Source organism: Balaenoptera acutorostrata, chromosome 15 (assembly GCF_949987535.1).
Source record: "Balaenoptera acutorostrata chromosome 15, mBalAcu1.1, whole genome shotgun sequence".
Classification (NCBI taxonomy): domain Eukaryota; kingdom Metazoa; phylum Chordata; class Mammalia; order Artiodactyla; family Balaenopteridae; genus Balaenoptera; species Balaenoptera acutorostrata.
Window position 1 is genome coordinate 1598773 of NC_080078.1, and position 26466 is coordinate 1625238.

Below are 26466 nucleotides of genomic sequence, written 5' to 3' on the forward strand. Positions count from 1 at the left end.
TCACTCAGGCCCTGACATACTCTGAACGTTAATCACAGCACTCCTCAGACTTTGGAGGGTGGAAGAACTGCTGATGGTCTCGGTGTTCTCGCTAGAACACTTGTGAGATGTAGTTTGAAAATATACATTTTTTTTTGCATCGTGAGCACATTCATAATTTTACCTGCAGAATAGGATATGACAAGTCCCTTCTCTGGGAAACAGTAATGAGTGGCTACTATTTACAACACCTGCATGCTGGAGAAGTCTTCCCTAAGAAACATGTAGCTGCCAGACTCAAGTCAGCTGTTTTCAAGCTTTTCTGTGAATACCCACTTCTTATTCATTGATTTGTCACCCATAGCACCTTCTAGAAGAAAACGGCTGGCAGAGCCCAACGATCTATGAAAACTGCAGATGAAGCTAGAAATTAGGAGGATAACTTTGACAGCCAGGAAAATTAGTTTGCCTTTGAGTAGCTGGTCCACGGGCCACGCACATAAAACGGGCTACCCCTCATTTTACAGATGGGGAAACTGAGGCAGAGAGGCCAAGGGGCCTGCCCACAGTTACAAAGCTGAAAGGAAGACGGGGAGGATTCAAACCCAGAGGTAGGCAACCTAAGAACCCTGGTTCTTTTCTTTTTTTCCTTTCCACTGTGGTAAAATATACCCAACATTCCATTTACAACTTTAGCCATTTTTCAGTGTAGAGTCCAGAGGCATTAAGTACACTCCACTCACACTGTTGTGCAACCGTCACCCACTATCCATCTTCCCAAACCGAAACTCTGTCCCCATTAAATCCTAACTCCCATTCCCCCTCCCCCAGCAGCCACCGCGTTCTTTTTTAGAAAGATTAAAGCACTTACACTGAGCGGTGGCCCTCATGCTCAACAAAAAACAAAATACAAACACAGAATACCTTCCGGACGGAGCAAACCCAAAGCATGAGTCACTGCGCCCCTGCGGCTCAGGTACTGCGGCACCTGGGAGCGCGGGCCACGCCGGCCACGCCCTCCCGCCCTGACCCCGTGGCTGGCCACACCCCTCTCCACGCGCCCGCGGCTGGCCCCGCCCCCCTCACCGCCCCCGTGGCCGGCACGCTCGCGCGTCTGGGGGCGGAGGCCCGCGCGGGCCGAACCACAGTGACCATCAGAATGGGGAAAGGCGGGATTACAGCCGCCGCGGTGAGCTTGGGCGGAAGTGATTAAAGCAACTCTCATTCCTTTTTGTATTGCGCCAGGCAGTCGTCCCTCTAGTAGCCTTAGCCTTCTCTGGCTCTCCAGGAATTCCGTTTGTATTTTGGAATCGCCCATTCTTTTGCCCAGTCAGTAGACGAGTCTAAAAGCCGACATGTGGAGGGGGAACTTAGTAACGTAAGTTGAAATATTTGGTGAAAGGCTAAGACATCCTAACCAAAATAGTTTGTTGAACTTACAGTTTCCTCTAGTATCAATTTTTAAGTAAATGATATTTTCACTTACTTCCGTGTACTGAGATGATTTCTGGTACCTCCCTGCGGCTTCACAAATAGTTTATTCCTTTACCGCAGGGCCCGACGGGAGAAGGAAGGGAGTGGCTGCCATGTTGGACGGAACCATCTGCTACTTTAGATGGGGTAACCTAGTTCCCAAATAGTTTGTAGATTGACCGAAGCACGTGCGGTGATTAGAGTGGAGCACGCACTTGTCACAGGGGCGCTGTCGGAATCCCTGGTGGGCATATTTCTGCCCTGTGAGCTCTTCCGGGCGCGCGGGGCTGCAGCAAGGCATGGGCGCCCCCCTATCCCCGTGGGCGCCCCGCCGGACGCACATGGCCCGGCGGTAGGCGCGCGGTGCGGCCTGGGAGAGTCGGAAGCGCGGCGAGGCCCGGCGAGGCGGCAGCGAAGGGCCATGCAGGACGCGGAAAACGTGGCGGCGCCCGAGGCGGCCGAGCAGCGGGCCGAGACCGGGCAGCAGCAGCCGGCCGCCGAGCCGCCGCCGGGGGAGGAGCCGGCGCGGCCCAGCGCGCAGGAGGAGGCGGGCGGCGAGGACGAGGAGGCTGAGCCGGGGCCTGATGTGCCGGCCGAGCCCGCGGCGGACGAGGAGGAGAAGGCCGGCGCGACCCACGGCGTGTCCCCGCCGCCGCCCGAGGATTCCCCTACCCCGGCCGCGGACGAGGCCCCGGCGGGGCAGGTGCGGGACGCTGCGTCAGAGACCGGGTCCGAGGGGTCGAGCGGGGAGCCGGGCGGCGCGGCGGAGAACGGCGGCGCGGACGAGCCCTCCTTCAGCGACCCCGAGGACTTCGTGGAGGACGTGAGCGAGGAAGGTGAGGCGGCGGGGCCGGTCTGCGCCAAAGTTCCCGATCCTCGAACGCGGGAGGGGTGCCCGCCCTCTGCCTGTCGCCCGCACGTAGGGAAGGTTTCCGTGAGCGCCTGGATTTTGTTTTCTGCAGAAGAAGAGGAGGGCAGGGTGGAGACAACTTGGGGAGCCAGCCACTGGCACTGCAGCCTGGAGTTTGGAGGGTGGTGAGGGCAGACGGCGTGCACGCGGGAGCCGTGGCCGAGTGTGCAGCGGTGTGGCCATTAGGGTCGAGCCGAGCAGGACACTCCATGTGCTGCACGGTCTCGGGTGACAGTTCTTCGTTTGCAGTCTGGGTGCTCCGAGTGACCCGCCAGACTTGTCAGAGGCCTGAGACTGACTCGATGCCGACTCCTTAGGGGTGGATGGACGCTGTCCCTCGGGAGTGGGAAGAGCAGGGTGGCCAAGCTGGGTTCCTTTGCCCCCGCTGTCCCACAGGAGCGTCTACCCCCAGAGAGTTCCTTAGGAGGACAGTTCGAGGCCGGCTCTACCCGATTCCTGTTTGCGTCTCTCTTTTCCTAAGTCTGTAGGCATACCATCATCCTTCTGTTGGCAAATAATTTTCTCGAGTTGTAGGATTGATTATCGCTTACTTTGCCTTACTTCTTGCCTTGGTTCGACTTACGTGCATTATTTCTGCTTTTTGCCTGAGAGAGCCTGTCTCCTAAGGTGACTTCTGATGATGGCTGATCTCATTTGTTTTTATGTTTGTTTTTAGCCATTTTACCTCTTCAGGCTGGGAGCACATCAGTGGATTTCTCTGCATATTGACCACCTTATAATAAAATGGGAAAAATGAATTAGACACCATAGAGGTAGCCAACTATACAGCAGGAAGATAAGATGTTATCACTTAAAGTTAGATTTTTTGGAGATGTGTGTGATCACTCTGAGAATGAGTCAGAATAATAAAGGATATCGCATAAAATGAAAAAGAAGGTTTAGAGAAACAACACAGAGTTGTTTGACTTTGAAAGATAATTTTATTTATTTTTAAAATTTTTATCAAATGCTTTTGGGTTTTTTTTCCTTCCAGTTTTACTGAGGTATAATTGATGTACAGCACTGTATACGTTTGAAGTGTGCTGCATAATGATTTGACTTATTTGAAACATCATTTTAAAGGGCTACCTGTTATTGTCACTGTTGTCTTATACTTTATTTCATGAGACAAAAAACATTTCAGCATGAAAAGCAGGAAGGGCTCCACAAGCTAGTGAGGACTTGGGAGCCCCTGATCCAGTCAAAGCCCTTCACCTGTAAGAAAATGTGTTCCTTGTGGAGTAGGTTGCTGGGAATTGACAGAGAGGCTGTGTTTCTGGGCTCACCCCCTTTCCCCTAACCCCCAGCCTAGACCAGTGTTCTTTTCTTACCACACCAATTTATCTTCTATTTTAAAATTTGAGTTTTGATTTTAAAGCCTATTTTGAGCCCTTAGGTGTTTATTCACGACTGATTTTTTGTTGTTGTTGTTGTTATAAATTTATTTATTTATCTATTTATTTATGGCTGTGCTGGGTCTTCGTTTCTGTGCGAGGGCTTTCTCTAGTTGTGGCAAGCGGGGGCCACTCTTCATCGCGGTGCGCGGGCCTCTCACCATCGCGGCCTCTCTTGTTGCGGAGCACAGGCTCCAGACGCGCAGGCTCAGTAGTTGTGGCTCACGGGCCTAGTTGCTCCGCGGCATGTGGGATCTTCCCAGACCAGGGCTCGAACCCGTGTCCCCTGCATTGGCAGGCAGATTCTCAACCACTGCGCCACCAGGGAAGATCCACAACTGATTTTTTTTAAGCATTATTTGAGCACACCTAATTTACACAAGATTTCTAGTATGTGACTTCCGATGTGTGACAAAGGATACTGACATGAGCACAGGCCAGCCAGGCTGGGTGACTGCTGGGAGGGCCTTTGGAAGCCCTTGTGATCCTGATATTTCGCCAGAGTGACCTGTGAGGCTCCTGGTCCTAAGGAACAGAGACTGAGCAAGCTGTCAGTCTTCTTGAGGCCAGTAGCTCACGTGTGTTTTCTGGTTCATGAGAACTGCCCTGTAGGGTCAGAAAGTGATGCTCAAGATGCTGGTTGTTTTGAAAATGGGCTGAGTCTCGTGACGAGCCCTCCTGTAGGTGCCGCAGCCCCAGTGCCGTTGTCTTGCCTCCTTCCTCTTTGAGACAGGTGAACTCTCACACAGTTGCATCTTTTTTTTTTTTAATTAATTAATTAATTTTATTTTTGGCTGCGTTGGGTCTTCGTTGCTGCACGCGGGCTTTCTCTAGTTGCGGCGATCCGGGGCTACTCTTCGTTGCGGTGCGCGGGCTTCTCGTTGTGGTGGCTCCTCTTGCTGCGGAGCACAAGCTTTAGGCGCGCGGGCTTCAAGTAGTTGTGGCACGCGGGCTCAGTAGTTGTGGCTCACGGGTTCTAGAGCGCAGGCTCAGTAGTTGTGGTGCACAGGCTTAGTTGCTCTGCAGCATGTGGGATCTTCCCGGACCAGGGCTCGAACCCATGTCCTCTGCATTGGCAGGCGGAGTCTCAACCTCTGCGCCACCAGGGAAGCCTGCACAGTTGCACCTTAATCAGTTTAATTTTTCAACTGCCTTTGGTGCTTGGCCAAGCAAATATGTGATAACGGTTTTAACTAAGGGTCTTCTTTGCTACTTAGTCTTGAGAACTGTTTCTTTATTCCCTGGAGTCAGAGTGGGAATCTGACTGCTGGGCTGGTAATGATGAAGGAAATGTGTTTCTTCTTGTATAGTTACTACTCTTATTCCCTTAAGTGTGTGTGGGTGGGTTCTTATACACCAGACACAGTTTGTATAAAAGCTGAGCTTTTTATGGTAAACTTTGTAAATTTGGATCAGGCTTAACAGGCCTTGTAATTGTTTGGTAAGTCAGCTTTAAAAGTAACCTAAGGATTTGACTTCAGTCTCTGTAGGGAAGATGCGATGACCTAATCTGCCTCTTTCCTTCTTTTTCCTTTTTGCTTGGCCTCAATTTTAGCTTCATTGAAATTTAACTGGCAATTCTTTTATCCAAGGTAACATTTTCAGTATCATTCATTAAAGGTGTTGAAGTTTAATTAGAGATAGTTTATAACAGGGCTTGCCTCTGGAAATTAAAGGACTTTTTTTCTTTTTTGAAGACCTTTTAACCTTTTTAACACAAAAGTGAAGAAAATTCATCTTAAGTTTTGAAAATGAAATACAACAAAGAATATTTTCTGACATGTGTCCTATATAGCATGTTGAAATGCTTGAGTATAGTGCAGAAATTAGAGTGATAATTAGGTTCCAGAACACATAGATACCTGAGTAACAAGCCATTGTTCTTCAGCTGTTGTTTAAAAATTACCTTGTACACTCATTTTGCCTGTACAGACAGTCCCCACGTTGTGATGGTTTGAATTACAGTGGTATGTAAGTGGGTTTATCAGGAAGGAACCCCACTGTAAATCAGGAAGGTCTGTATGACCAGTGTAGCTTCGTGTAATGAGTATGCTTTGATGGCAGCCTTAAAGATGTCCTTCTGTTCTCACTCCTAACACAGTGCCTTGGAATCTTACAGCTTTCTAGACAAGCTGGCTAACTAATTGGGATTAGGATTCGTACAGAATTTGTGTTAAAAAGAGGAGGATTTGCTTTTTTCGTCTGATACTCCATTTGCCCTCCAAGAGCCCATCTGCAGCAGCCAGTCCAGTGTTTCTGTTTGTGCTGGGGCGTTACGGTCAAAAGGACTTCAAGCCTGAGACAGGCCTCTGATAAGACAGCAGCGGGCAGCCCCCAGATGACATTGAATCGCCCGGAAAACAGTAGGCCTCCAGTTGGCTTCCCAGACCTGTTTGCATTGGTTCCTCTGTGTTTCTTTTTCCTAGTTCGTTTTACACCTATCTTTTCTTCTTTTTCTCTTACTCTTGCTGACCATTTTATGGAAATGAAGCAATTCTGAGAAGTTTGAACACTTAAGATTTGGGTTCTTTGATCTTAATTTTAAAAGCGGGTGGCATGAACATAATAGGTTTTGAGCTTTGAAGTTATGAGAGTAAGTTGATGTTGCTTACTGTGTTCCAAGCACTGTTCTAAGCATTTACAATTTAAGGTCTAAATGGCTGGTGTCTCCCAGTGATACTGCGAGGCATTTCGTCGAACTGGAGACACCGTCGTCGGTAAGATGCATCACTGTTTGCTCGCGTTCATGAGCTTCTCTAGCCTGTAGTCACCTGGCTGAAGAGCCAGTCTCTCGGGCGTGTGGTTTGCGAACAAGGCTGCTTTACGCAACGAGTATAGGGTGATGAGTTCGTTTTGTTGTAAACTGAAGGCAGTGCCTGGGGGTGGATTTGTAGTAGAGGCCGGTCAGAGAAGGCCATTCCCTGGCTTAATTCAGGTTTTTTCTGATTTCTGGTGAAAGGCCATCCTCTTTTTTGCCTTCTTCATTATTAAAACCTCTTTGAAAAAATTCATTTAAAATCTTCCATTATCGCCAGAAGTCAGTTGACATATCTTGACTGTCAGTGGGAGTGTAAAGAGTTACAATATTTCTAATTCTTTCAAGTTTAAATTTTGAGTCAAGCCAGGGCTCTGATTTCTTTTGCTCACAGTGAAAGCATTTAGATTATTCACTTTTTGCTTTTTGGAAACTTGTTCAGTGTGCTAACCTAGTGCATTAACTTGGTCAAAAAAAGTCATTCGACAAATCTTTCACTTGTACAGAATTACTGGGCGATATACTCAAAGATCGGCCACAGGAAGCAGATGGAATCGATTCCGTGATTGTGGTCGACAATGTTCCTCAAGTGGGACCTGACCGTCTGGAGAAACTCAAAAACGTCATCCATAAGATCTTTTCCAAGTTTGGGAAAATCACAAATGATTTTTATCCAGAGGAGGATGGAAGGACAAAAGGGTGAGTCATGTTCTCCAGCACGGAAGTGTCACTTGTGTTTTCTTGGTAGCTGACAGACACTGTGAAGATGATCGTGTGCTCAGGAGCTCACTGTGAATGCGGGAGCGTGGCCTCACTTTGGCACTTTGGCCACATTTATCCAGGCCACCCTCGGCTGGCAGCTCTGTGGAGCAGTGATTTGGTCCTTGGGGTCATTGGAGGGAGGGAGAAGGAGATGCAGTGTGGTTCTTGAATTAGGTATTGTAAGGTGGCTGCTATGCTTTTAAGAAATAAGACCTTGATCTCTTCATCACTGAACAGTTATTGACACAATATACATCCTGGGCAAAGGGACCAACAGATCTGAAAGTTGGCGAGATTTCAGGAAAATTTGACATGGTATTTTATTGATTCTAAGATGTGCTTTTTCCCCACATTTATCATCTCTGAAATGGAGATACTTCTTAGAATCTAGGGGACATTGTGTCATTCCGTAGTAACTTTTTTGTGGCATCACCTAAAATATTGTATCTTTTATTTATTTTTAAATTTATTTATTTCTTTATCTTTGGCTGCGTTGGGTCTTCGTTGCTGTGTGCAGGCTTTCTCTAGTTGCAGCGAGCAGGGGCTACTCTTCGTTGCGGTGCGCGGGCTTCTTATTGCGGTGGCTTCTCTTGTTGCATAGCATGGGCTCTAGGCACGTGGGCTCAGTAGTTGTGGCACGCGGGCTCAGTAGTTGTGGCTCATGGGCTCTAGAGCGCAGTCTCAGTAATTGTGGCGCACGGGCTTAGTTGCTCCACGGCATGTGGGATCTTCCCGGACCAGGGCTTGAACCCGTGTCCTCCGCATTGGCAGGCGGATTCTTAACCACTGCACCACCAGAGAAGTCCCTGTATCTTTTTAAAATGGTAGCATGAGGTATGTGTCTTGCAGTTTGCTTTTTAAGTTCAATGTTAGGTTTTTCGTATTGGTAAGTGTAATTCTAGTTCCTTCCTTGTAAATGCTCTGTGCTCTGTCATATCATATGACAGTTTGTCTGTTTTCCTATGGATTGACAGTGTTTTGAACAGCAGTTAGGAACAGCCTAGTGTCTGTCCTCTTCTGAGCACAAGAGAGGGTTTGGGCTGCATGAAGTGTCCCTCTTCAGTGCCACTGGCCAATCCCAAAATATGCCTGAGTGTCATGACCAGTTTACACTTGACCAGCAGTAATGAAAGTTCTGTTTGTTGCTCCACAAACTTGTCAGACTTTCACCATTAAAATTTCATAAAAATATCAGCCTCTGGGTACAAGCAAAATTGTCTTTTATGGGACAAGAATGAGAAGGTGGTATAAACTTAATTTTTTTTAATTTCAAATTTTGGAAACTACCTAGAATAGTTTTAATTTCTTAAAATATTATCACATGCAGGTAATGCTTCATACTTTTTTTATTTCAGGAACTAGGTGGAAGGATAACCTTTTTTTGAGCAGTTGCTTGTGTTATTTTTTTATTTTTATTTTTTTTGCTTGTGTTATTTTCGTTATAATGAAACATTCTCTGAGAGCCTTTGTAATTTTGCCTGTAATACACAGTATTAGACTACCCGTGTTTTTTTAAACAGTTTTGTTGAAAGGTACTTGACATACAGTAAAATCGGATACTATCCATGTTTTTTTAAACAGTTTTGTTGAAAGGTACTTGACACAGAGTAAAATCGGATAGTTCTAAAGTGTACAGTTTTATAAGTTTTGGTGTATGTGTACACCCATAAAACCATTACCATAGTCAAGGTAATGGACGTTTTGGTTAATTAGCTTTTCTGTAATTTCTGATCGTGTACTTAGAGACTTTGGATCTTTGCTAGGATTTTGTCCACGTTTAGAACTGTCCTGCTAGTGATCTGACTGCCTCCGGGACATGGCAGGAAGACAGGTCTCGGATACTCGTGGTGGGTACGAGCTCTGTGGAAGTCTGGGTGTGTGGAGCGTGCCCTGCCTGATCTTCAAGTCCGCACTTGTGCAAGTTGCCCTCTTTCTCAATTCAGGTATATTTTCCTGGAATATGCATCCCCTGCCCATGCTTTGGATGCTGTGAAAAATGCCGATGGCTACAAGCTCGACAAGCAGCACACATTCAGAGTCAACCTCTTCACCGATTTTGACAAGTGAGTTCTGACTCAACCCAGGAGAGCCTGGGCATTTTCCTGAGCGTGAATGGCCAGCCGTTTCTGCCCCGGGGGGCCGTGGGTGCTTAGTGGCCTTTTAGGTAGCTGCATTCTCCCGTCAGACCACTGCGGGACCATTTCACGTCCCTGGCCAGTAGCACCCCCTGACCACCAGCACCCCCTCACCGGTTATGACCAGTCAAAACCTTGTCCTTTCCCTGTGCGGGGAGGGCAGGGGTGCAGTACTACCTGTGCTTGAGAACCACCAGCCTTGTGGTAATCGTCACCGTGTCGCTCCTCGTCCAGGTACATGACTATCAGTGATGAGTGGGATATTCCAGAGAAACAGCCTTTCAAAGACCTGGTATGTTGTATAAAATCTATACGTAATGGGAAGAAATGGTGGCTGGCCTCTTGGCTTGAAGTGATGTACTCCTCAGGAGTTAAAGCTGCTGACCGAACTGGTCAAATCTCTTAAGAGCAACAGTTATGAATAAGTATTCTTTGGTTAAAATTAATGAAATGTAATATATCCCTTGCCTTTGGTTCTGTTTCTAGGGAAACTTACGTTATTGGCTTGAAGAGGCAGAATGCAGAGATCAGTACAGTGTGATATTTGAGAGTGGAGACCGCACTTCCATATTCTGGAATGACGTAAAGGATCCGGTCTCCATTGAAGAGAGAGCGGTGGGTATTTGCTGCCATGTGGGGACTTACCTCGTGTTTCCTTAACAAAGAGGAGCTTGGTGGGAATTCCCTGGCAGTCCAGTGGTTAGGACTTGCGCTTTCACTGCCAAGGGCCTGAGTTTGATCCCTGGTCAGGGAACTAAGATCCCAAAAGCCGTGTGGCAAAAGAAAAGAGGAGCTTGGTATAAGAGCAGGTGAAGTGTCACATGCTTTGAGGTTACGCCTCTGAGAACAATTTTTATTCTTCCAGCTTTGAAAGGCGCCCTAAGAAGTGGATGGGCTTCTTGTGTTTTTAGCCTAAAGTTGGAGGAGTATATTTGTTGTAGACTTCGGACTCTTTGTGTTCGGCTTTTTGTTGTGTTAACGTCGGCACTGACTTTCTCCACAGAGGTGGACAGAGACGTACGTGCGCTGGTCTCCTAAGGGCACCTACCTGGCGACCTTTCATCAGCGAGGCATTGCTCTTTGGGGGGGAGAGAAATTCAAACAAATTCAGAGATTCAGCCACCAAGGGGTTCAGCTTATTGATTTCTCACCTTGTGAAAGGTAAGCTGTTTGAAAATTGCAAATGGAGTCATGCCAGCCTTCTAGGGATAATTTTTTAAAGCTTTATTTTGCAGTAATTTTAAAGTTAAAATAGAAACATTATAGGAAGAGTCCAAAGGACTCCCGTGTGCTCTTGACCGTGATTCTCCAGTTACTATTTTGTTGCATTTGCTTTATCGTTTTCTTTCTCCACACATATGCATAAACCACATCTTCTTGCATAAGGGACTTGAGTATCTGCTGACTTTGGTATCGACCGCGGGGCGGGGGGACCTTGAACCGGTCCCCTGTGGATACTGCACGTGACCATCCGTTCTCTTTACCTTGTTGTCTTAATTAAAATCCAAGGAAGAGAAAGTATGAGAATTCCACATCTCTCATTCCGCTCGTGCACACAGCCGACTTTTGTTTGGAATCTGTTGGATCATTCCTTGTCCTGATTTTATCAGGGAAACATTTTTTTTTAGACACCTTTATTGGAGTATAATTGCTTTACTCAGGGAAACATCTTGAGGTGACCCTTGGAGCACCCTGGTGCCGAGCGGGACTGAATGGTCTGTGCCACGGTGGTTCTGCTCCGTATTTCGAGTGGGGTCTCCAGGCGGGAGGACGTGGTCGGGGGAGACTGGAGTTTGGAGAAAGTGCTGCTTACACGAGTCTTGGCTGCTGTTCTGGCAGCCTCACTTGTGCCTGGAGTCACCTTCTGGAGCGGAAGCTTGGCCACGTCCACTGCAGCGTGGACAGGTCCTTGCCACACCCACACAACTGTGACCTTCACATGAGAGGAGTTGGAAGCGTGCAGGAGATGAGTAGGTGTCCCCTCTGTTGCAGGTACCTGGTGACTTTTAGCCCCCTGATGGACACTCAGGATGACCCTCAGGCCATCATCATCTGGGACATCCTTACCGGGCAGAAGAAGAGAGGTTTTCACTGTGAAAGCTCAGCCCATTGGCCTATTTTTAAGTAAGTGGACCCATGGTAGCCAGTGGTGACCTCTTTGTGGCCTTTTCTTCGTCGATGAGTCTGGCACTTTTCTTCTTTGTAGGTGGAGCCATGATGGTAAATTCTTTGCCAGAATGACACTCGATACTCTCAGTATCTATGAAACTCCTGTAAGTGATTTATTTGATTATCTGAAAGTGAGCTGCCCCGTCAGTTGCTTGTCAGCTCCAGTAGCTGCTCGAGGATGCAGTGCTTTCCCTTAATTTGTGGTGCAGCCAAAAGGGAGAGAGACTAGTTCTGTGCCTTTCAGTTGCTCGGGTCCTGGATTTGGGTCTTTAATCCGCCAGCCCCCGCTTCTGCCGCTGCAGGGGGTTAAGGATGGGAGTTGGTGAAGTGGGCTCTGGAAATGTGCACTTTGCTGCTGTGGGTGAATTGCTTCATGGTTGATCGGTCGCCCTCTGCTTGCGCCGCTCCCTCAGCAGGCGCACGTTGTGAAAGATTGTACGTACCACTGAGACATGGGCATGGTTTAACTCCACTGTAACCTTGTTTTTCTGCAGTCTATGGGTCTTTTGGACAAGAAGAGCTTGAAGATCTCTGGCATAAAGTAAGCGAATCTCTTAGCATGTGGTTTTGCCTCCCTCCTCTAGCACTTGGCTCCTACACAGCTGGAGAAAATGCTGGTGCTTGTCACCCTAGCACAAGGGTGTCACAGCAGGCCTGTGCCTGCCACCGCACACTGTGTGTTAGCGGCCCCCGTCAGTGCTCCCCGTTCCTGCCTGTAGGGGCATCTTGCGGGCCTGCTTCCTTTCGTGTTTCTGCCTTGGAACCAGAGACTTGGGGGCGCAGTCTTTGAGGAAGTGGGGTCTCCACTTAGTTGAAAGTCTCTGTGTCTCTCTGGTGGTCTGTGCCATGGGGTTTGCGTGGCCTCAGTGGTTTTCTCTGTCAATGAGGCACGTTTTTATTTACCTGAAATCTCTGGGGGCAGTGAAGTATCAGCAGTGCAAGGACATTCACGCTTCTTCTTATTTTTTTTTTTTAATATATTTATTTATTTTTGTATGTGTTGGGTCTTAGTTTCTGTGCAAGGGCTTTCTCCAGTTGTAGCAAGCGGGGGCCACTCTTCATCGCGGTGCGCGGGCTTCTCACTGTCGCGGCCTCTCCCGTTGCGGAGCACAGGCTCCAGACGCGTAGGCTCAGTAGTTGTGGCTCATGGGCCCAGTTGCTCCGCGGCATGTGGCATCTTCCCAGATCAGGGCTCGAACTTGTGTCCCCTGCGTTGGCAGGCAGACTCTCAACCACTGCGCCACCAGGGAAGCCCTTCTTATTATTTTTATGTTTACATTCTTGGGCAAAACAATGGCTTATAATTAAAAGTAAAACTGGGAATTAATTCTCAGTAAAATGCAAAAGTAAAGGTACTCTTCACAGATACGAACTCATGGATTGTTCGTTACAGCACTTTTTAGTGTAACTTTTGCAGTAGAGAGAATTGCCCTAATTCTTCTTTAATCCTCTTATATTTTTTGATTTGGTGTTTTCCCCCTTTAGCCCCTTAATGAATCTTCAGAAATCATGTAGCTGGATCCATCAGCCTAAAGTTTATTTTACTTGCCTTGTGGTTAAGAGTTTGAGTGAGGGGCTTCCCTGGTGGCGCGGTGGTTGGGAGTCCGCCTGCCAATGCGGGGGACACGGGTTCGAGCCCTGGTCTGGGAGGATCCCACATGCCGCGGAGCAACTGGGCCCGTGAGCCACAGTTGCTGAGCCTGCGCGTCTGGAGCCTGTGGTCTGCAACAAGAGAGGCCGCGATAGCGAGAGGCCCGCGCACCGCGATGAAGAGTGGCCCCCGCTCGCCGCAGCTAGAGAAAGCCCTCGCACAGAAACGAACACCCAACACAGCCATAAAAAATAAATAAATAAATTAATTAATTAATTAAATTAAATCTGTATGTTATAAAAAAAAAAGAGTTTGAGTGGGATTTCAGAGCTTGGGGATTGAATCTCGTGACCCCTGTGCGACGGTGGGTGGTATTATCAGCACCCCTCTCTCTCCTCGCTGGCACAGCGTGTCTAGCAAAGCCCCCGAGTTGTCTGGGGACGGAGCCCATGGTAGTGAGCGCTCAGTGAGTGCTGGCTGCTACGAGTGTTCTTGGGGTACGTGCGCCACCGCTGAGCTTTTACGCAGAGAATGAGATCTCTTATTCTCTGCTCTCATCATTTCTTAGCCAGTCCTTGTAAGCATTTCATTTTCTTTGTTCTGCAGAGACTTCTCCTGGTCTCCCGGTGGTAACATAATAGCCTTTTGGGTGCCTGAAGATAAGGATATTCCAGCCAGGGTAACCCTGATGCAACTTCCTACCAGACAAGAGATCAGAGTTAGGAATCTATTTAATGTTGTGGATTGCAAGCTACATTGGCAGAAAAACGGAGATTACTTGTGTGTTAAAGTAGATAGGACTCCAAAAGGTACCCAGGTAAGTGGATGCCAGTGGGCAGGGGGCAGGGGTCATTCCTTCTACAGCTCAGTTCTGTTCGGGGGGTGTTAATGGATTTTTTGGTTCAAACTCATGACTTATTTTCACACCCACCTGACACCGAAAGTTAGCTGGTGTGTCATAACTAGAGGTGTTGTCATATTCCAGCTGAGGAGTGTAATGTTTTTCTATAAAACTTTGAGTGGGTGATAACCTTCACATGGTTTAGAGTTGACGTAGGTTAGCGTTCATAAGAGAACACAGGGAAATCTCTAGGCACCCACCTTCCTTCTCTGAAGGAGTTAAAATGAGTAGGTTGTTTTCTTTTAGATTTTCTCTTTAAACACAGGGTAGCATGCTTGACAGAGTTCTGCAGCCAGACTTTCTGTTGGTTTGCATCAGTTAATATTTAACTTATCCAAAAAATTGCGTGATTTTTTCCTTCTAATAGAAATATTTCTCTTCTTTTTACCAAAAAAAAGTTGTTTTAACTGTACAGTTACTGGACTTTATTGCATTCACACAGTTGTACAAGTTACCACTGTCTTAATTCCAGAACATTTCCATCACCCCCAAAAGGAACTCCACACCCATGAGCAGTCACCCCCATTCCTGACATCCTCTCATCTGCTGTCTTGCTTCCTGTCTCTCTGGATTTCCCTATTCTGGACATTTCATATGAATGGAGTCATACACTCTGTGGCCTTTTGTATCTGGCTTCCTTCAGTGAACATTGGTTCAGGGCTCATCCAGGTTGTGCCGTGTGCCCGTCCCTCATTATATTTGCGGCTGAGCAGTGTTCCTTGAATTGTATCATGTTTGTCCCTTCAGCTGTTGATGGACACTTGGGTAGTTTCCACCTTTTGGCTGTTGTGAATAACACAGCACCCACTTTTTACGTGAGTGCATCTTGAAACGCGCTGCAGGATGTTCTGCTGTTTTGAAATAGTTGGATCAGTCCTAGTCAGTGGACCTTTATGGCACTACAGCTGCAATGTGTATTCTTGGACCTCTCTGTGCTTGAGATGACCTTTAGGGCAGGTCTTGAATAGAATCTGGGTTGGGGGCGGTGGGATCCATTTGTTCTCCAGAGACTGTACCAGTTTCTACCTCCATCAGCTTTTTTTTTTTTTTTTAAATAAATTTATTTATTTATTTATTTATTTATTTATTTAGGCTGCGTTGGGTCTTCATTGCTGCGTGCCGGCTTTCTCTAGTTGTGGCGAGCGGGGACTACACTTCGTTGCAGTGGCTTCTCGTTGCAGAGCACGGGCTCTAGACATGTGGGCTTCAGTAGTTGCAGCACACGGGCTCAGTAGTTGTGGCTCACGGGTTCCAGAGCACAGGCTCAGTAGTTGTGGCGCATGGGCTTAGTTGCTCCGCGGCATGTGGGATCTTCCCGGACCAGGGCTCGAACCCGTGTCCCCTGCATTGGCAGGTGGATTCTTAACCACTGAGCCCCAGGGAAGTCCCCCTCCATCAGCTTTTGAGAGTTACTGTTTCATCATTTTAATCACTACAGATATTCATATGTCTTTACCAGGTGTATATGTTTAATCTTCATTAAATTCTTAAATTGTCCTTTCTGTCTTCCTCATGCTTTCAGTTTCCAGAATGTTACCCCTTTCCTTTTCTTTTTTTTACACAGGGTGTTGTCACAAATTTTGAAATTTTCCGAATGAGAGAAAAACAGGTGCCTGTCGATGTGGTCGAAATGAAAGGCAAGTCCCATCGTCGTTGTCCTGTGGTTGAGTTCACCTGTGTGCTGTCACACGTACCCTTAAAGCTTCTGTGTGAATTCATGGCCCAGGCAGAATGGCCGAGACTCGGAACCCTAACTCACAGTGAACAGCGTCTGGCTCTAAGTTACAAAACATGCATGTGTTTAGGGTGTTCTTTGTCCTTTCCAGCTTCAGTCTCTTAGCTTTTCCAGTTGCCAAGTGAAGCGATGCCTCCTGTTTTTGCACACCACGCGATCTGCTTATATAGCAGAGGAGCAGGGGTTCTCACCATTTTCCACACTTGGGAGAGAGTGTGAAGGGCAGGTTTTCATCACATGCCCAGTGACGGCAGCTGAAGGACTCGTGCTCTTACATGTGAAAGTTCTCAGTTTAATAGAGGTGTTTTGTTTTTTTGGTGGGTTTCTTTGGACTCATGGAAACTTCAGGTGCTGTGTTTCTGTCTTTAGGTGGAAAATTTAGCCTGTATTTTCTGTTTTGCTGGGGAGAGGAGGAGGGGAAGGGGGTGAAGTGGCCGTGCTGCCTGGGTAGAGAGGCGCGTGAGCCCTGTGTCCAGGGCCGCGGCGAGGAGGAGGGTTCGTCCACAGGCTGCACGGCACCTGGCCTGTCCCTCCCCGCCCCTGCGGCAGGACGTGGTGGGGGGGACGCAGGGTGGTGTCCCTGCTGGCCGGGGCGGCTCCACGCAGGGGCAGCGCGCTGCCTTTGTTTCTGTGCTGCTCTCTGGTCCTTTGAATGAATTTAAGAATTTGGGGCATTTCTCTGGTTGAATAACTTTAACTGGTCAGGAATGTTCTGTTCCTAAGTGACCAAAAGGAGCTCACTCTTCTTCCCCATCTTAGAAACCATCATAGCCTTCGCTTGGGAGCCGAACGGGAGTAAGTTTGCCGTGCTGCATGGGGAAGCTCCTCGGATATCGGTGTCTTTCTACCACGTGAAGAACAATGGCAAGATCGAGCTCATCAGTAAGTTGGCGGCTTGCGCCCCGACTCTCAGGACAGAGCTCGGTCGTCGCTCTGCGGAGAGCGCTCGGCGGGACAGGCACAGAGGGTCACGTGGGCTGGTGGCGGTGGTGATGGCCCCAGAGGGAGTTTGTCGCAAAGGACGGGCCTTCTCTGCGCTCCTGCAGGGGCCCTTGAACCTCACTGTTCCGAAGTCCTGTCCTGTCCTCTCGTGGCTGCAGCTGCCCGCTCTGGGCTTGGGGTCACGTGCCCGCCCTCGGTCTGCTCCGCCTGGAAGCCCCTGCCCTCCCTCAGGACAGGCTCCCCGCCCAGCCCGGGTGCCACCGGGCTCCCGCCGCTTGCTCTCCTGTCCTGCGGCCTCAGGGCCAAGCGCGAGGCGGGTCCGCGTTTGTTGCGTCAGCATTTCTCTCTGTGAGGACTGAGGTGGGAGACCTCTTGCACCCACCTCAGGGGTGAGGCGCCCCGCGCTCCCCGAACCTCACACGGCTCCCTGCTGCAAAGGCAGGGGGGTCGTCCCAGTACCTGACAGGGACTCCTGTGCCCTGGGAAGAGCTTTTCCTGAGATATTTCTGTAAGAAATCAGGTTCACCTCCTGAAGTTTAGCAGTATTTGTGGTAGAATCATTTTGTGGTGTTACCAATTGGCTATCACAAAATTGACTGTGTTATTGATTCCCTTCCTTATGAAAGGAAGTAGGGGCAGCTGAAGACTTCATGGTTTCTTGTTACCAAGTAGGTTATAAAAGAGCACGTACACGAGCGCCTCTGCCTTCCGAGCGCCCCGCTCCCCTACCCTCCCGGGAAGGGTCCCTGTCGGGGTCATCGCACGCATTTCCCGGCCTCCTCGTGGTGGGGACTGTAGAGCATGTCTGCCAGCGGCGTTCTCTTTCCTTTGTCTTGGTCCGAGAATCCTGCCGCCCCCGGTCAGGGTGATGCTGCCTTCACCAGCCTCTCCCCCCTCCACGCCCTGCTCCCCCCTCTCGAGTGAAGAGACCCCCGGGGCGAGGACCTGCCTCTAGCCTTCACGGAGGGAGTGGTTTGGAGAGATGACAGAGTTAAATAGTTTCTATTAGTTAAAAAGGTGTGTGAGTCACTAGAAGAGAGGATTTTTAGGCTTTTCGGGGTCGCACATCTCTCTGAGAATCTGATGAAAACTGTGGATTCCTCACCCTGGTGTTGAGTCCCTGTAGTAACACTAACCGTAAGTGGAGTCTTTTGTCCAGTTACGTTGTCAAGTACATTGTTTTGAACGTACAATGTTATTTAAAATAGTATTGCAGCTTCAGAATCCCCCCCTGCCCCCTCTTTTTTTTTTTTTTAACTGGGTCATAATTTGAGGTGTACTTAAGGTGATTTTCTGACCTTGTTTTCACAGGTAGCAAACAGGTGTGGTACCTCCGTAGAGTTGTGGTGTGTACACCCGTGGGGGGCAGCGAGAGCCCACTGCTGGTCCTTCCGTCTCTGCGGCAGGCTGACCTCTGACACTTTCTTTCCTTTCAGAGATGTTTGATAAACAGCAGGCCAACACCATCTTCTGGAGCCCCCAAGGACAGTTCGTTGTGTTGGCTGGTCTGCGGAGGTGGGTTTCTGTCTGATGCTGCAGGCTTTGGCTGTGGGCTGTGCAGAGACCCTGGCCCCCGGGCCCGCGTCCTGGTTCTGAAGGTAGCGATACTGGCTCTGCGCAGATGCAGTGGACAGGTTCTCCCACAGAAGGGTCGGCCCAGTTTGGGTGAAACGTTGTGTGGCGTTTCCATCCTGCTCCCAAGACGCAGGCCAAGACCAGGCAGATTAAAACAGCCTGCCTGCAGGCGCTTTCAGCGGGCCTGGAGGACAGGTCTGTGTGGTTATGCAGGACCTCTTGCTGGCGATCCCGTTACCATGTTGTAAGATCCGTGTCTCCTTGTAGGCAGGATGTTTAGTCAGGCCGTGAGCCCATCTTGTCCTCTGGTTGGTGTGACCACGAGGACCTGGGCGTTACCCTCCCTCGCTCCCCCTTAGTTGCTGTTCAGCAGGACGTGTGCAGTGCCCGCCTCTGAGCCAGCAGGACACCCCCGTCTCACCATAGGTGCTTCTTGCTGTGGCTTTGGAGGCTTGGCCTCAGGCGGCCTTCCCTCTGAGAATAATCACAGCAGACACTACGGTGCTCATGTGCCCTGTACGTCTTCAGTCACAACATCCTTACGAGGTCCTCGCTGTGATTATTTCCACGTCGGTGATGAGGTGGTGGTTAGGGGACCCCGGGCTCCCGAGTCTGGCCTGTACCCTCACCCTGGAGCCGGGGGCGGGCACACACACGGCTCCTGGAGAAGGCCCACCGTGCTGTCTGTTCCCCAGTATGAACGGCGCCTTGGCCTTCGTTGACACTTCGGACTGTACGGTCATGAATATCGCAGAGCACTACATGGCCTCCGACGTCGAGTGGGATCCGACCGGGCGCTATGTCATCACGTCCGTGTCCTGGTGGAGCCACAAGGTACGGGGGCCCGGGGAGCCTCGGTGCCACGTGGACCGGGCCGTGGGGGAGCGCACCGAGCATGGCATCGCATCACCCCCCCTCCTGCGTCTCTTCCCGGCGGGCGATGCGGTTGACCCACTTGCTGAGCTCCCGGGCCCGGCCCAGGCCGCCCAGAATCCCTCTCCCCAGAGCCCGGAGGGCAGCCAGCCTTCTCCACGAACAGGGCGGCGTTGCTTCATCTCTCTTCCTAAGTTAGAGCGCGTCTTAGTCGCTCCAGTCGGAGCCCGGGCCGCCCGCGTCTGCCGCCGCAGCCAGAGGGCTTGTAGAGTGGGAATCGGGTGGCGCCGCTTCCCGACTCGGTTAGCACCCACCCGCTGCGCTGCAGGGCTAACCCAGGCTGCTCAGTGGAGGGTGGGTCTCTTCTGCTTTGCACGTGCTTTCCCAGCACGGTATTTCCCTCTTGAGTGGTTCCTGGTTCGGACCATCAGTACTTGGTCACCCAGCCCGTTAGGTCCTCTGTGCAGCGGCCTCTGACGGCACAGCCTTTGGCTGTGCGCGTTTCCCGAGCTGAGGCCGCGCTGACCCCGAGCGCCCGTGCTCGCTCCCGCCTCGTGGCCTTTGCGTGCGTCCCCTCCCTGGAATGTCGTTCACGTGGGTGCTGTGCTTCCTGCCATTCAGGTGGCGTCAAGCGCGCGTCCGCAGAGGCTCCTCTCCGCACCTGCTGCCTGCGTCCTCTCACCCCGCTGTGTGTGTTCATGGTGCGCAACGATACACGCTCACCTTAGCCGTTGTTACGAGTTCCTTGTCCCCTTTTCCCTCTGGCATGGAACTTTGCAAGGACAAGGACCTTTTCTCCTGTTCTGAGCTGTGTTCCCAGCATCGGAAACTGCTCAGCCTTCAGTCAGGATTTGCTATCTGAATTGGGCTGTGTGAAAACTTTTGCCGTTTCTGTTTTTAACTTCTTGAAAAGATCATCATCTCTGTCTTTAGCAAAAGATTTGCGGGTGTGTCAGCGGAAGTAGAAACAGGATTCTGTGATCGAAGGAGCAGGTGTGGACCGCCAGTGAGCGGGCTTCTCGGCCTGGGGCCTCCCTGAAAGGGCATGAAACTGTGTCTGTGCACAGGCACTTTGCTGGGGAGAGGACCCATTTCCTCTGGGCTCTCAGGAGAGATCCATAGCCTGAGAAATTTGTGGGGCTCAGAATTTGTGTCCGTACAAATCACGCTCTGTAGTGTCTTGTTCACAAGCTCAGTATTCTCACACTGGTGGTAAAACTTGCTGAGGACCCTACTTTGTCTTTACTGACTGTTTTTATTGATTGAGGTATGGACAGTTGAACCAGCTCATGCCTGTTTACAGACCCACTAGGGCAGTTCTGTTTAACGAAGTGACGAAGTTTTAGGAACGTGGGCTTTGCAGATGTCACTGGAAACAGTGTCTTGAGTAATAATCCTTGCGTTCGGAGCAGGATATGTTGACCATGCCCGTGTCTAGTTTGTTCAGAGGTCACCTCAGTGAGGCCTACCCTGACTTTGCAATCCTTTTAGACGGCTGACCACGCGGTGTTAACTGCCCCCCGAGTGCTGGTCTGCAACGAGAGTTCACCAGAGCGTAGATTGTGGCACTGCTTCCTTTATCCAGCTGAACCGTGTTTGGTGACATGGTTGATTTCTGCTCTGGCACACGTGCTTTGTTAGCTCTGTTCCTAGCTGCTGCACACGCTGCACTCTCCAGTCAGGTACATGATTCTAGGTGTCTCCCAAACACCAACGACGTTGTTTGGCAGATTATCAGCTCTCGAACAGCTGTTGAACGAGATGGTTAATTTTGTCACTCTGTCCACACTGCGGGCTCCAGGGCCTCTGCCTCCTGGTGTAACCTGGTGCGGGGCAGCTCACTGGGGCCTCTGCTCTCTTCCAGGTGGACAATGCCTATTGGCTGTGGACGTTCCAGGGCCGCCTCCTGCAGAAGAACAGCAAGGACCGCTTCTGCCAGCTGCTGTGGAGGCCTCGGCCCCCCACCCTCCTGAGCCAGGATCAGGTCAAGGTCTGGTCGTCCTCATCAGGTGTAGGGACGTGGGAGCAACTGACGCTGAAAGAAGCAGCTGCTTCTTCCTGTTACCGTTAGGCTGATAATGAGTGAGGAGTAGAAGCGGGACATTTATGGGGGACCCTGTGAAGAGACGCAAAACAATTCAAGAACCAAAAGGAAAAGAGTAGTTTCAGAGCGGAAACTTAGATTTTCAGGTTAAGGCCACGTCGGTACCGTTCCAGGGAGTTTGCACAAACTGGGGGGGAGATGAAAAAGATGGCAGGGGCGACTAAAAAGTCCTGATGGGATTTACGTAGTTACGGAGAAACACGCTGATGGTATCAGGACGGAGCTGAGAGAGCGTGTAAATCCCAGGGAAGAAGGCAGGCCGCTGGCTTGCAGACGCTGCATTTGAGCGCTCTCGGAGGCTGTGCTTTGCTCATCATTGAGGAAGTCGTTCCATGTTGGCAGCTCTGAGGGTTACATTTGTGGTTCTTGCTTCGAATGTGTAAATCCTGAGTGACTTGTCTTTGTTTCAGCAAATTAAAAAGGATCTGAAGAAATACTCCAAGATCTTTGAACAGAAGGATCGTTTGAGCCAATCCAAAGCCTCAAAGGTTAGCCTTGTCCCCAGGCCTGAGGGAGGTGCCAAGGACCGTCCTCTCATGGCAGAGAAGGCCAGCGCCAGGCCATGGGGACAGACTGGCGGGGGCGGCTCTGTGCCACTGGGGCCCGACTGTGGCCCTCGGGTGGCTGGCTTTTCAGACACGGAAGGCGGGTGGTACGGGCCACGTTAGAGGCAGAAGGCGGCGAGCAAAGGTCCCACCTTTCCTGCCCCAAGAGTCTCTGTAGAGTCCTTACGTCATCCCGTCAGGTGGGCCTACTGCTGACTGTGTTTTCATTTTCATCTGGGTTGAGCAAAATTATGACAGTGATGAGAGTTGTTAGTTCTGTAAGTTCTCCGCAACTCTACCCACAGGAATTAGTGGAGAGAAGACGAACCATGATGGAAGATTTCCGAAAATACCGGAAAATGGCTCAAGAACTCTATATGGAGCAGAAAAACGCACGGCTGGAATTGCGAGGAGGTAACTTTGTTAGCCAAAGATACACTCTTCAAAGCGTATAGTTAAAGTGTTTTTCCCTTTTTTCATCTTAATTTCCCAGAGTTTTCAGAAAACATCAAGTGTTGCCTAAAGATTCTTAAAAAGAATCTTTCAAAGAAGATTGTGGCTTGCAGTATCTTAGTTCCCTGCCCAGGGATGGAACCCAGGCCCTGGCAGTGAGAGCACCGAGTCCTGAACACTGGACGCCAGGGAATTCTCTCTTTAAAAGTATCTTAAAGGGAATCTTTAAAAGACTCTAGAAGAGAACTGAGGGTTTCTTGCCGCCTGCAGGTCAAGGCCATAGTCCTTTCTTCGCAGGGGACCTTGCTGTGTTCACACTGGCCTCTTGGCGGGTGCGGGACACGCGCGCGTGTGTGTGTGAGCGTGTTCCACGAGTTTTCGCCCCACATCTGCACGCGGTGTGACACGCGCCCCCCGCCGCCCCTGCAGGTGTGGACACAGACGAGCTGGACAGCAACGTGGACGACTGGGAGGAGGAGACCATCGAGTTCTTCGTCACCGAAGAAATTATTCCGCTTGGAAGCCAGGAGTGATCCGAGAGCCCTGCGGTAAGACTGGGGACGGCGCGCACGCAGCGCCCTGTTGACCCTTCCTGCCTGCCCTGTTCTCCCGCACGTCAGAAGGCAGCTCGTGTAACGGGACGAGTGAAACCCAACTTCCTGTGCTTGGGGTTAGCCGCGTCCTTGCCTGTGAGCTGGGAGGGGTCCAGTGCAGACCCTGGGTGTCTGGAGCCTTTCGTCTGAGGGCTCTGGGCCGCAAGCTCCCGTAAAATCCAGCAGGGCTTGGCCATGGGTGAGAGGAGGGCCGGGCAGACACCGGTGGTTGATGCCTGCGGAAGAGGAGGGAGGCTTTGCTGGGAGAAGGCCTCGGGGTGTCCAGCAGAAAGGTGGGTCTCACCAGCCACAGCACCCGTCCTGGTCTGTCCCTGGTTGGTCAGAGACAGGAGCCTCCAAAATCCCGTCAGATGCAGCCGGAACGCAGGCTTCAATAACAGAACAGACGTGGCGGCTCTGGACCTCAGAGCGAACGTGTGTGCGGGGAGAGGAGGTCCGGGCCTTCGTGCGCCTTGGGCGTCCAGCCGTGCCGCCTCCGTGCAGGGAGAGCAGGGCTGGCGGCTCCCTCGTCCAGGCTGCTGCTGCGCATCTGCAGGCGTCGGGCCGGCGTGGCCCCTCCTGCTTCCGAGGGGCGTGTGCCGTGCGCTCGCCATGCGCGCTCGCCTGGGGCCCAGGCCGCTGCCGACCGACCTGATGTAGTTCCCTTGTTGCAGGACAGCGAGCGGACGGTGTCCCCTTGTTGCAGCGTCACCGTGTGTTGTGCTGGAACCGAGGTCATCCTTTTGCAGAAAGCCTGCCCACTCCTGACTTTTCACCTGCGCTTTCTCTCGCCCGGGCTGTGGCCGCGCCTGGGACTCGCCGTCTCCACACGTCGCTGTGCCTTTCAGCCCCTGGTACCCAGGGTGGGGGAGGTTTGCCGGCGCTGCTCTCGGTTTTCTCTCGCACCGAAGACTGGGCCCTGCCTCACGCGGCCAGCGCCGTCCGCAGCCGCGCGGGGTCGCTCCAGGGCTCCCTGGCCGCCAGCAGGGAAGCCGCTTGGGGCGCCAGCACGTCCCCCGCCATTCAGGTTGTGGCAGGTTCTCTCAACAGCCTGAACGTGGAAATAAAAGCAAACCTGTATGAAAAAGCTGTCTTTCTCCTGTCTTTGAACGTAGATAGCGGCCTTGACCTTCGTGCTTCTCCACTGGGCTCAGTGCATCCAGCGCTGTGCTCGAGAGGCAAGGAGGGGCCGTCAGCCTCCCTCGAGGTTTCCTTCTGCTTTGCAGCTGAGCTTTGAAAAGTGATGCATCAGCCCAAACACAGTTTCTTCTTTTTCAATTTTTGTTTCCTGTGCTTGTCAGTTCACCTGATGAGAAAGAACCCTTTAGCCTTTTCCTCAGTTACACAGGTTTGAAGACTTAACATTGACAGTTGTCACTTTAGCCACTAGTATGTGGTCCTGTTTGAATATTTAACTCTTTCCCCCGCGGAGGAGGGAGTGAGCAAATCCAGGTAACTCAGCTCGTTTTCACCTGCAGTGTCCTGCTGCCCTCGGTGCCTTGTGAAACGGCAGCTTCTTCCACCTCTGTCTCTTTCTCTCCTGGAACCTGAAGCTTAGTTTAAAAAGCAGCGAAGCACGGAACAGGTACACTTGGAGCTCACAGCCGTGACCTCTGTGTACAGTGGACAGACCTAAGACGACCTTGTGGGGCAGGAGACAGGCAGATGTCTGCCCCCACAGCTTGGCCGGCTGGTGCGAAGCGGCCCCCGACCGGCAGCGTCCCCGCTACCTGGCCTCTCCCGTGGGAGCCGGGGCTTCGTGCTCTTCCTCTCTCCGGGGCCTGGGCTTTCTCTGCAGCCCCTCATCCTGCCGTGTTAGCTCATCCTCGCGCCCCCTCGGAGTCACAGCAATTCCTGTTTCCTTTCACGTTCCTTAAACTTCACTGTGTCGAGACCTAGTTTTTCTAATTTCATGGCAGTAAGAAGGAAAAGGCACATGGTTCTATCATATTAACAGATTTTTAACAGAGCTATTGAAAGATTAACTTTTCACTGTTTTAAACTGGCTAGTTGTAACTTTTACATAGTTTGTGAATAAAAATTTCTTAAGCAGTCGTGCTTGCGTTACCTCTCTTTTTCTGTGAACTGGTGGCCCAGGGCCGGCCCTTTGTAGAGGAATCTCCCCCCACCACCCTGTGGGGGAGGGCAGAGTGTCCCCAGCTCGGGCGTCGGTGTGGGCGCTGGGCTCCTGGCCACCCACGTGGGCCTGCTCTCCATCGTGTTCGGAGCAGGCAGGATGTGAGGGATCTGCCCTCATGTCAGAACCCGGTGACGTGGGCTCTCCAGCAAGTTCCTGGGGGGTCAGAGGCCGGGCCTTTGCGGGGGAGCATGGATGTTACAGGGGCGCCCCTTCCCCGGCCTCGTTCGTGTGGCCAAGAAGTCCTGGAGCCCAGCACTGACCTGGGCGTGACCAGCGCACTCCTGCCCGTGGACGACCAAGTGACCGGGTGTGGCCGCTCCCTGCTGCTGGGCTGGCCGGACTGAGAGCCGTGGCTGCGGTGAATGGGCCTCTGGGTCCTCTGCAGCTCGAACCATGAAGTTGGCTTTCTCAGATCCGAACTTCATGGATCTGGTCTCTCTGTGATTTATATGAAAGTGCAGCAGCAATTTACTGCACCTACACCCACGCTGGCTCCCGTGGGCGGGAACAGTGTTGCTGTCACCTGGCACGCTGGTGAGCTGCGTGACTGGGCAGGTGCAGCCTGCTTGGTTCACGGTGTAGTGACTTCCCTGGAGACTGCGATGGAAAAGTTGAGCGCAGCATTTAAGCAGTAAATACGCCTGATGGTTAATGGGAGTCGGGCCCTGGGTTGTGGTGCAGACTGGCAGCGTGGGTAAGGGGTTTAAAAACCATGTCCTAGAAGTCAAGAAAACCCGCGGGTCATTTCAAGTTTGCTTTAGAAATGTGTCTTTGGGGAGGAGTATTCCTAGGGGATTATTTCATCAAATGTTAGCTGGTGGCCTGTGTCCCCCTTTGGTGGGGACAAGCCTCCAGGGCCAAGACTGGTGGGTGCAGATCAGGCAGGTGCACCTGCAGACCAGGTGAGGCATATAGGAACCCTGGGGTTGCCATGGCGTTAGGCGAGGGGGCCCACCCGAACCACGTGGGCAGTCCCTGAGTTGCTGAGACACTTAAGGACCAGCTGGGCTCCTGGGGCCCTGCTGATGTCAGCGGGGCAGGGTGGGGCTGACAGGCATGACAGGTCTCTCTTGCCAGTATAGCAGGGAGCAAGGAGCTCGCGTCTCCAGCCAGCCAGCCCTCCCGCCCCACTGCCGGCCCCTCCCCGGCCCCGGGCAGCCCAGCCATGAGGGAGGTGGAGCCCAAGGACCAGCCGCTCACGGGGAGGGTCCTCCTCCGCGTGCCTGGCCAGCGCTCGGGCTGCGTGTCTCGGGCTGCCTGACCCGCTGCCCCCGGTGCCTGCTTGTCACAGGTCAGGTCTCTGTCATCAGCCCGGGTCCCTGTCCAGGGCTCTGCCCCTGCTCTGCTTAGCCTTCCCTCAGGAGACCTGGCGACCCCCTGCTCCCCACCTCCAGATGTTCCTTCACCCCTGCCCTCTGAATCTCACTCCCCAGGGAG

At 51.3% G+C, this 26466-nt stretch overlaps 1 protein-coding gene across 2 annotated transcripts; it reads left to right on the forward strand.

The window, feature by feature from the left end:
- Positions 1–1539: 1539 nt before the first annotated feature.
- EIF3B (eukaryotic translation initiation factor 3 subunit B) lies at positions 1540–24943 on the forward strand. Of its 2 annotated transcripts, none has more exons than XM_057529111.1 (19): positions 1540–2288; positions 7018–7210; positions 9217–9336; positions 9643–9700; positions 9895–10023; positions 10412–10569; positions 11401–11532; positions 11615–11681; positions 12072–12118; positions 13775–13985; positions 15634–15706; positions 16564–16686; positions 18183–18261; positions 19017–19155; positions 21059–21184; positions 21709–21786; positions 22149–22257; positions 22726–22844; positions 23569–24943. In XM_057529111.1, exons 1-18 carry the CDS (start codon positions 1874–1876, stop codon positions 22827–22829), a joined length of 2361 nt encoding a protein of 786 aa, XP_057385094.1. In that variant the 5' UTR covers positions 1540–1873; the 3' UTR covers positions 22830–22844; positions 23569–24943. The 2 variants fall into 2 exon arrangements, with proteins under 2 accessions (XP_057385094.1, XP_057385093.1); XM_057529110.1 differs by having other exon boundaries at positions 1542–2288; positions 23564–24943.
- The last annotated feature ends 1523 nt before the right edge of the window (positions 24944–26466 follow it).

Excerpts from the sequence above, each read along its gene's own strand:
- EIF3B (XM_057529111.1), top strand. The coding sequence starts at position 1,874 with ATGCAGGACGCGGAAAACGTGGCGGCGCCCGAGGCGGCCGAGCAGCGG. Across the intron at positions 15,707-16,563 it reads CGATGTGGTCGAAATGAAAG|AAACCATCATAGCCTTCGCT; the intron begins GCAAGTCCCATC and ends TCCCCATCTTAG. Across the intron at positions 18,262-19,016 it reads GTGTTGGCTGGTCTGCGGAG|TATGAACGGCGCCTTGGCCT; the intron begins GTGGGTTTCTGT and ends TCTGTTCCCCAG.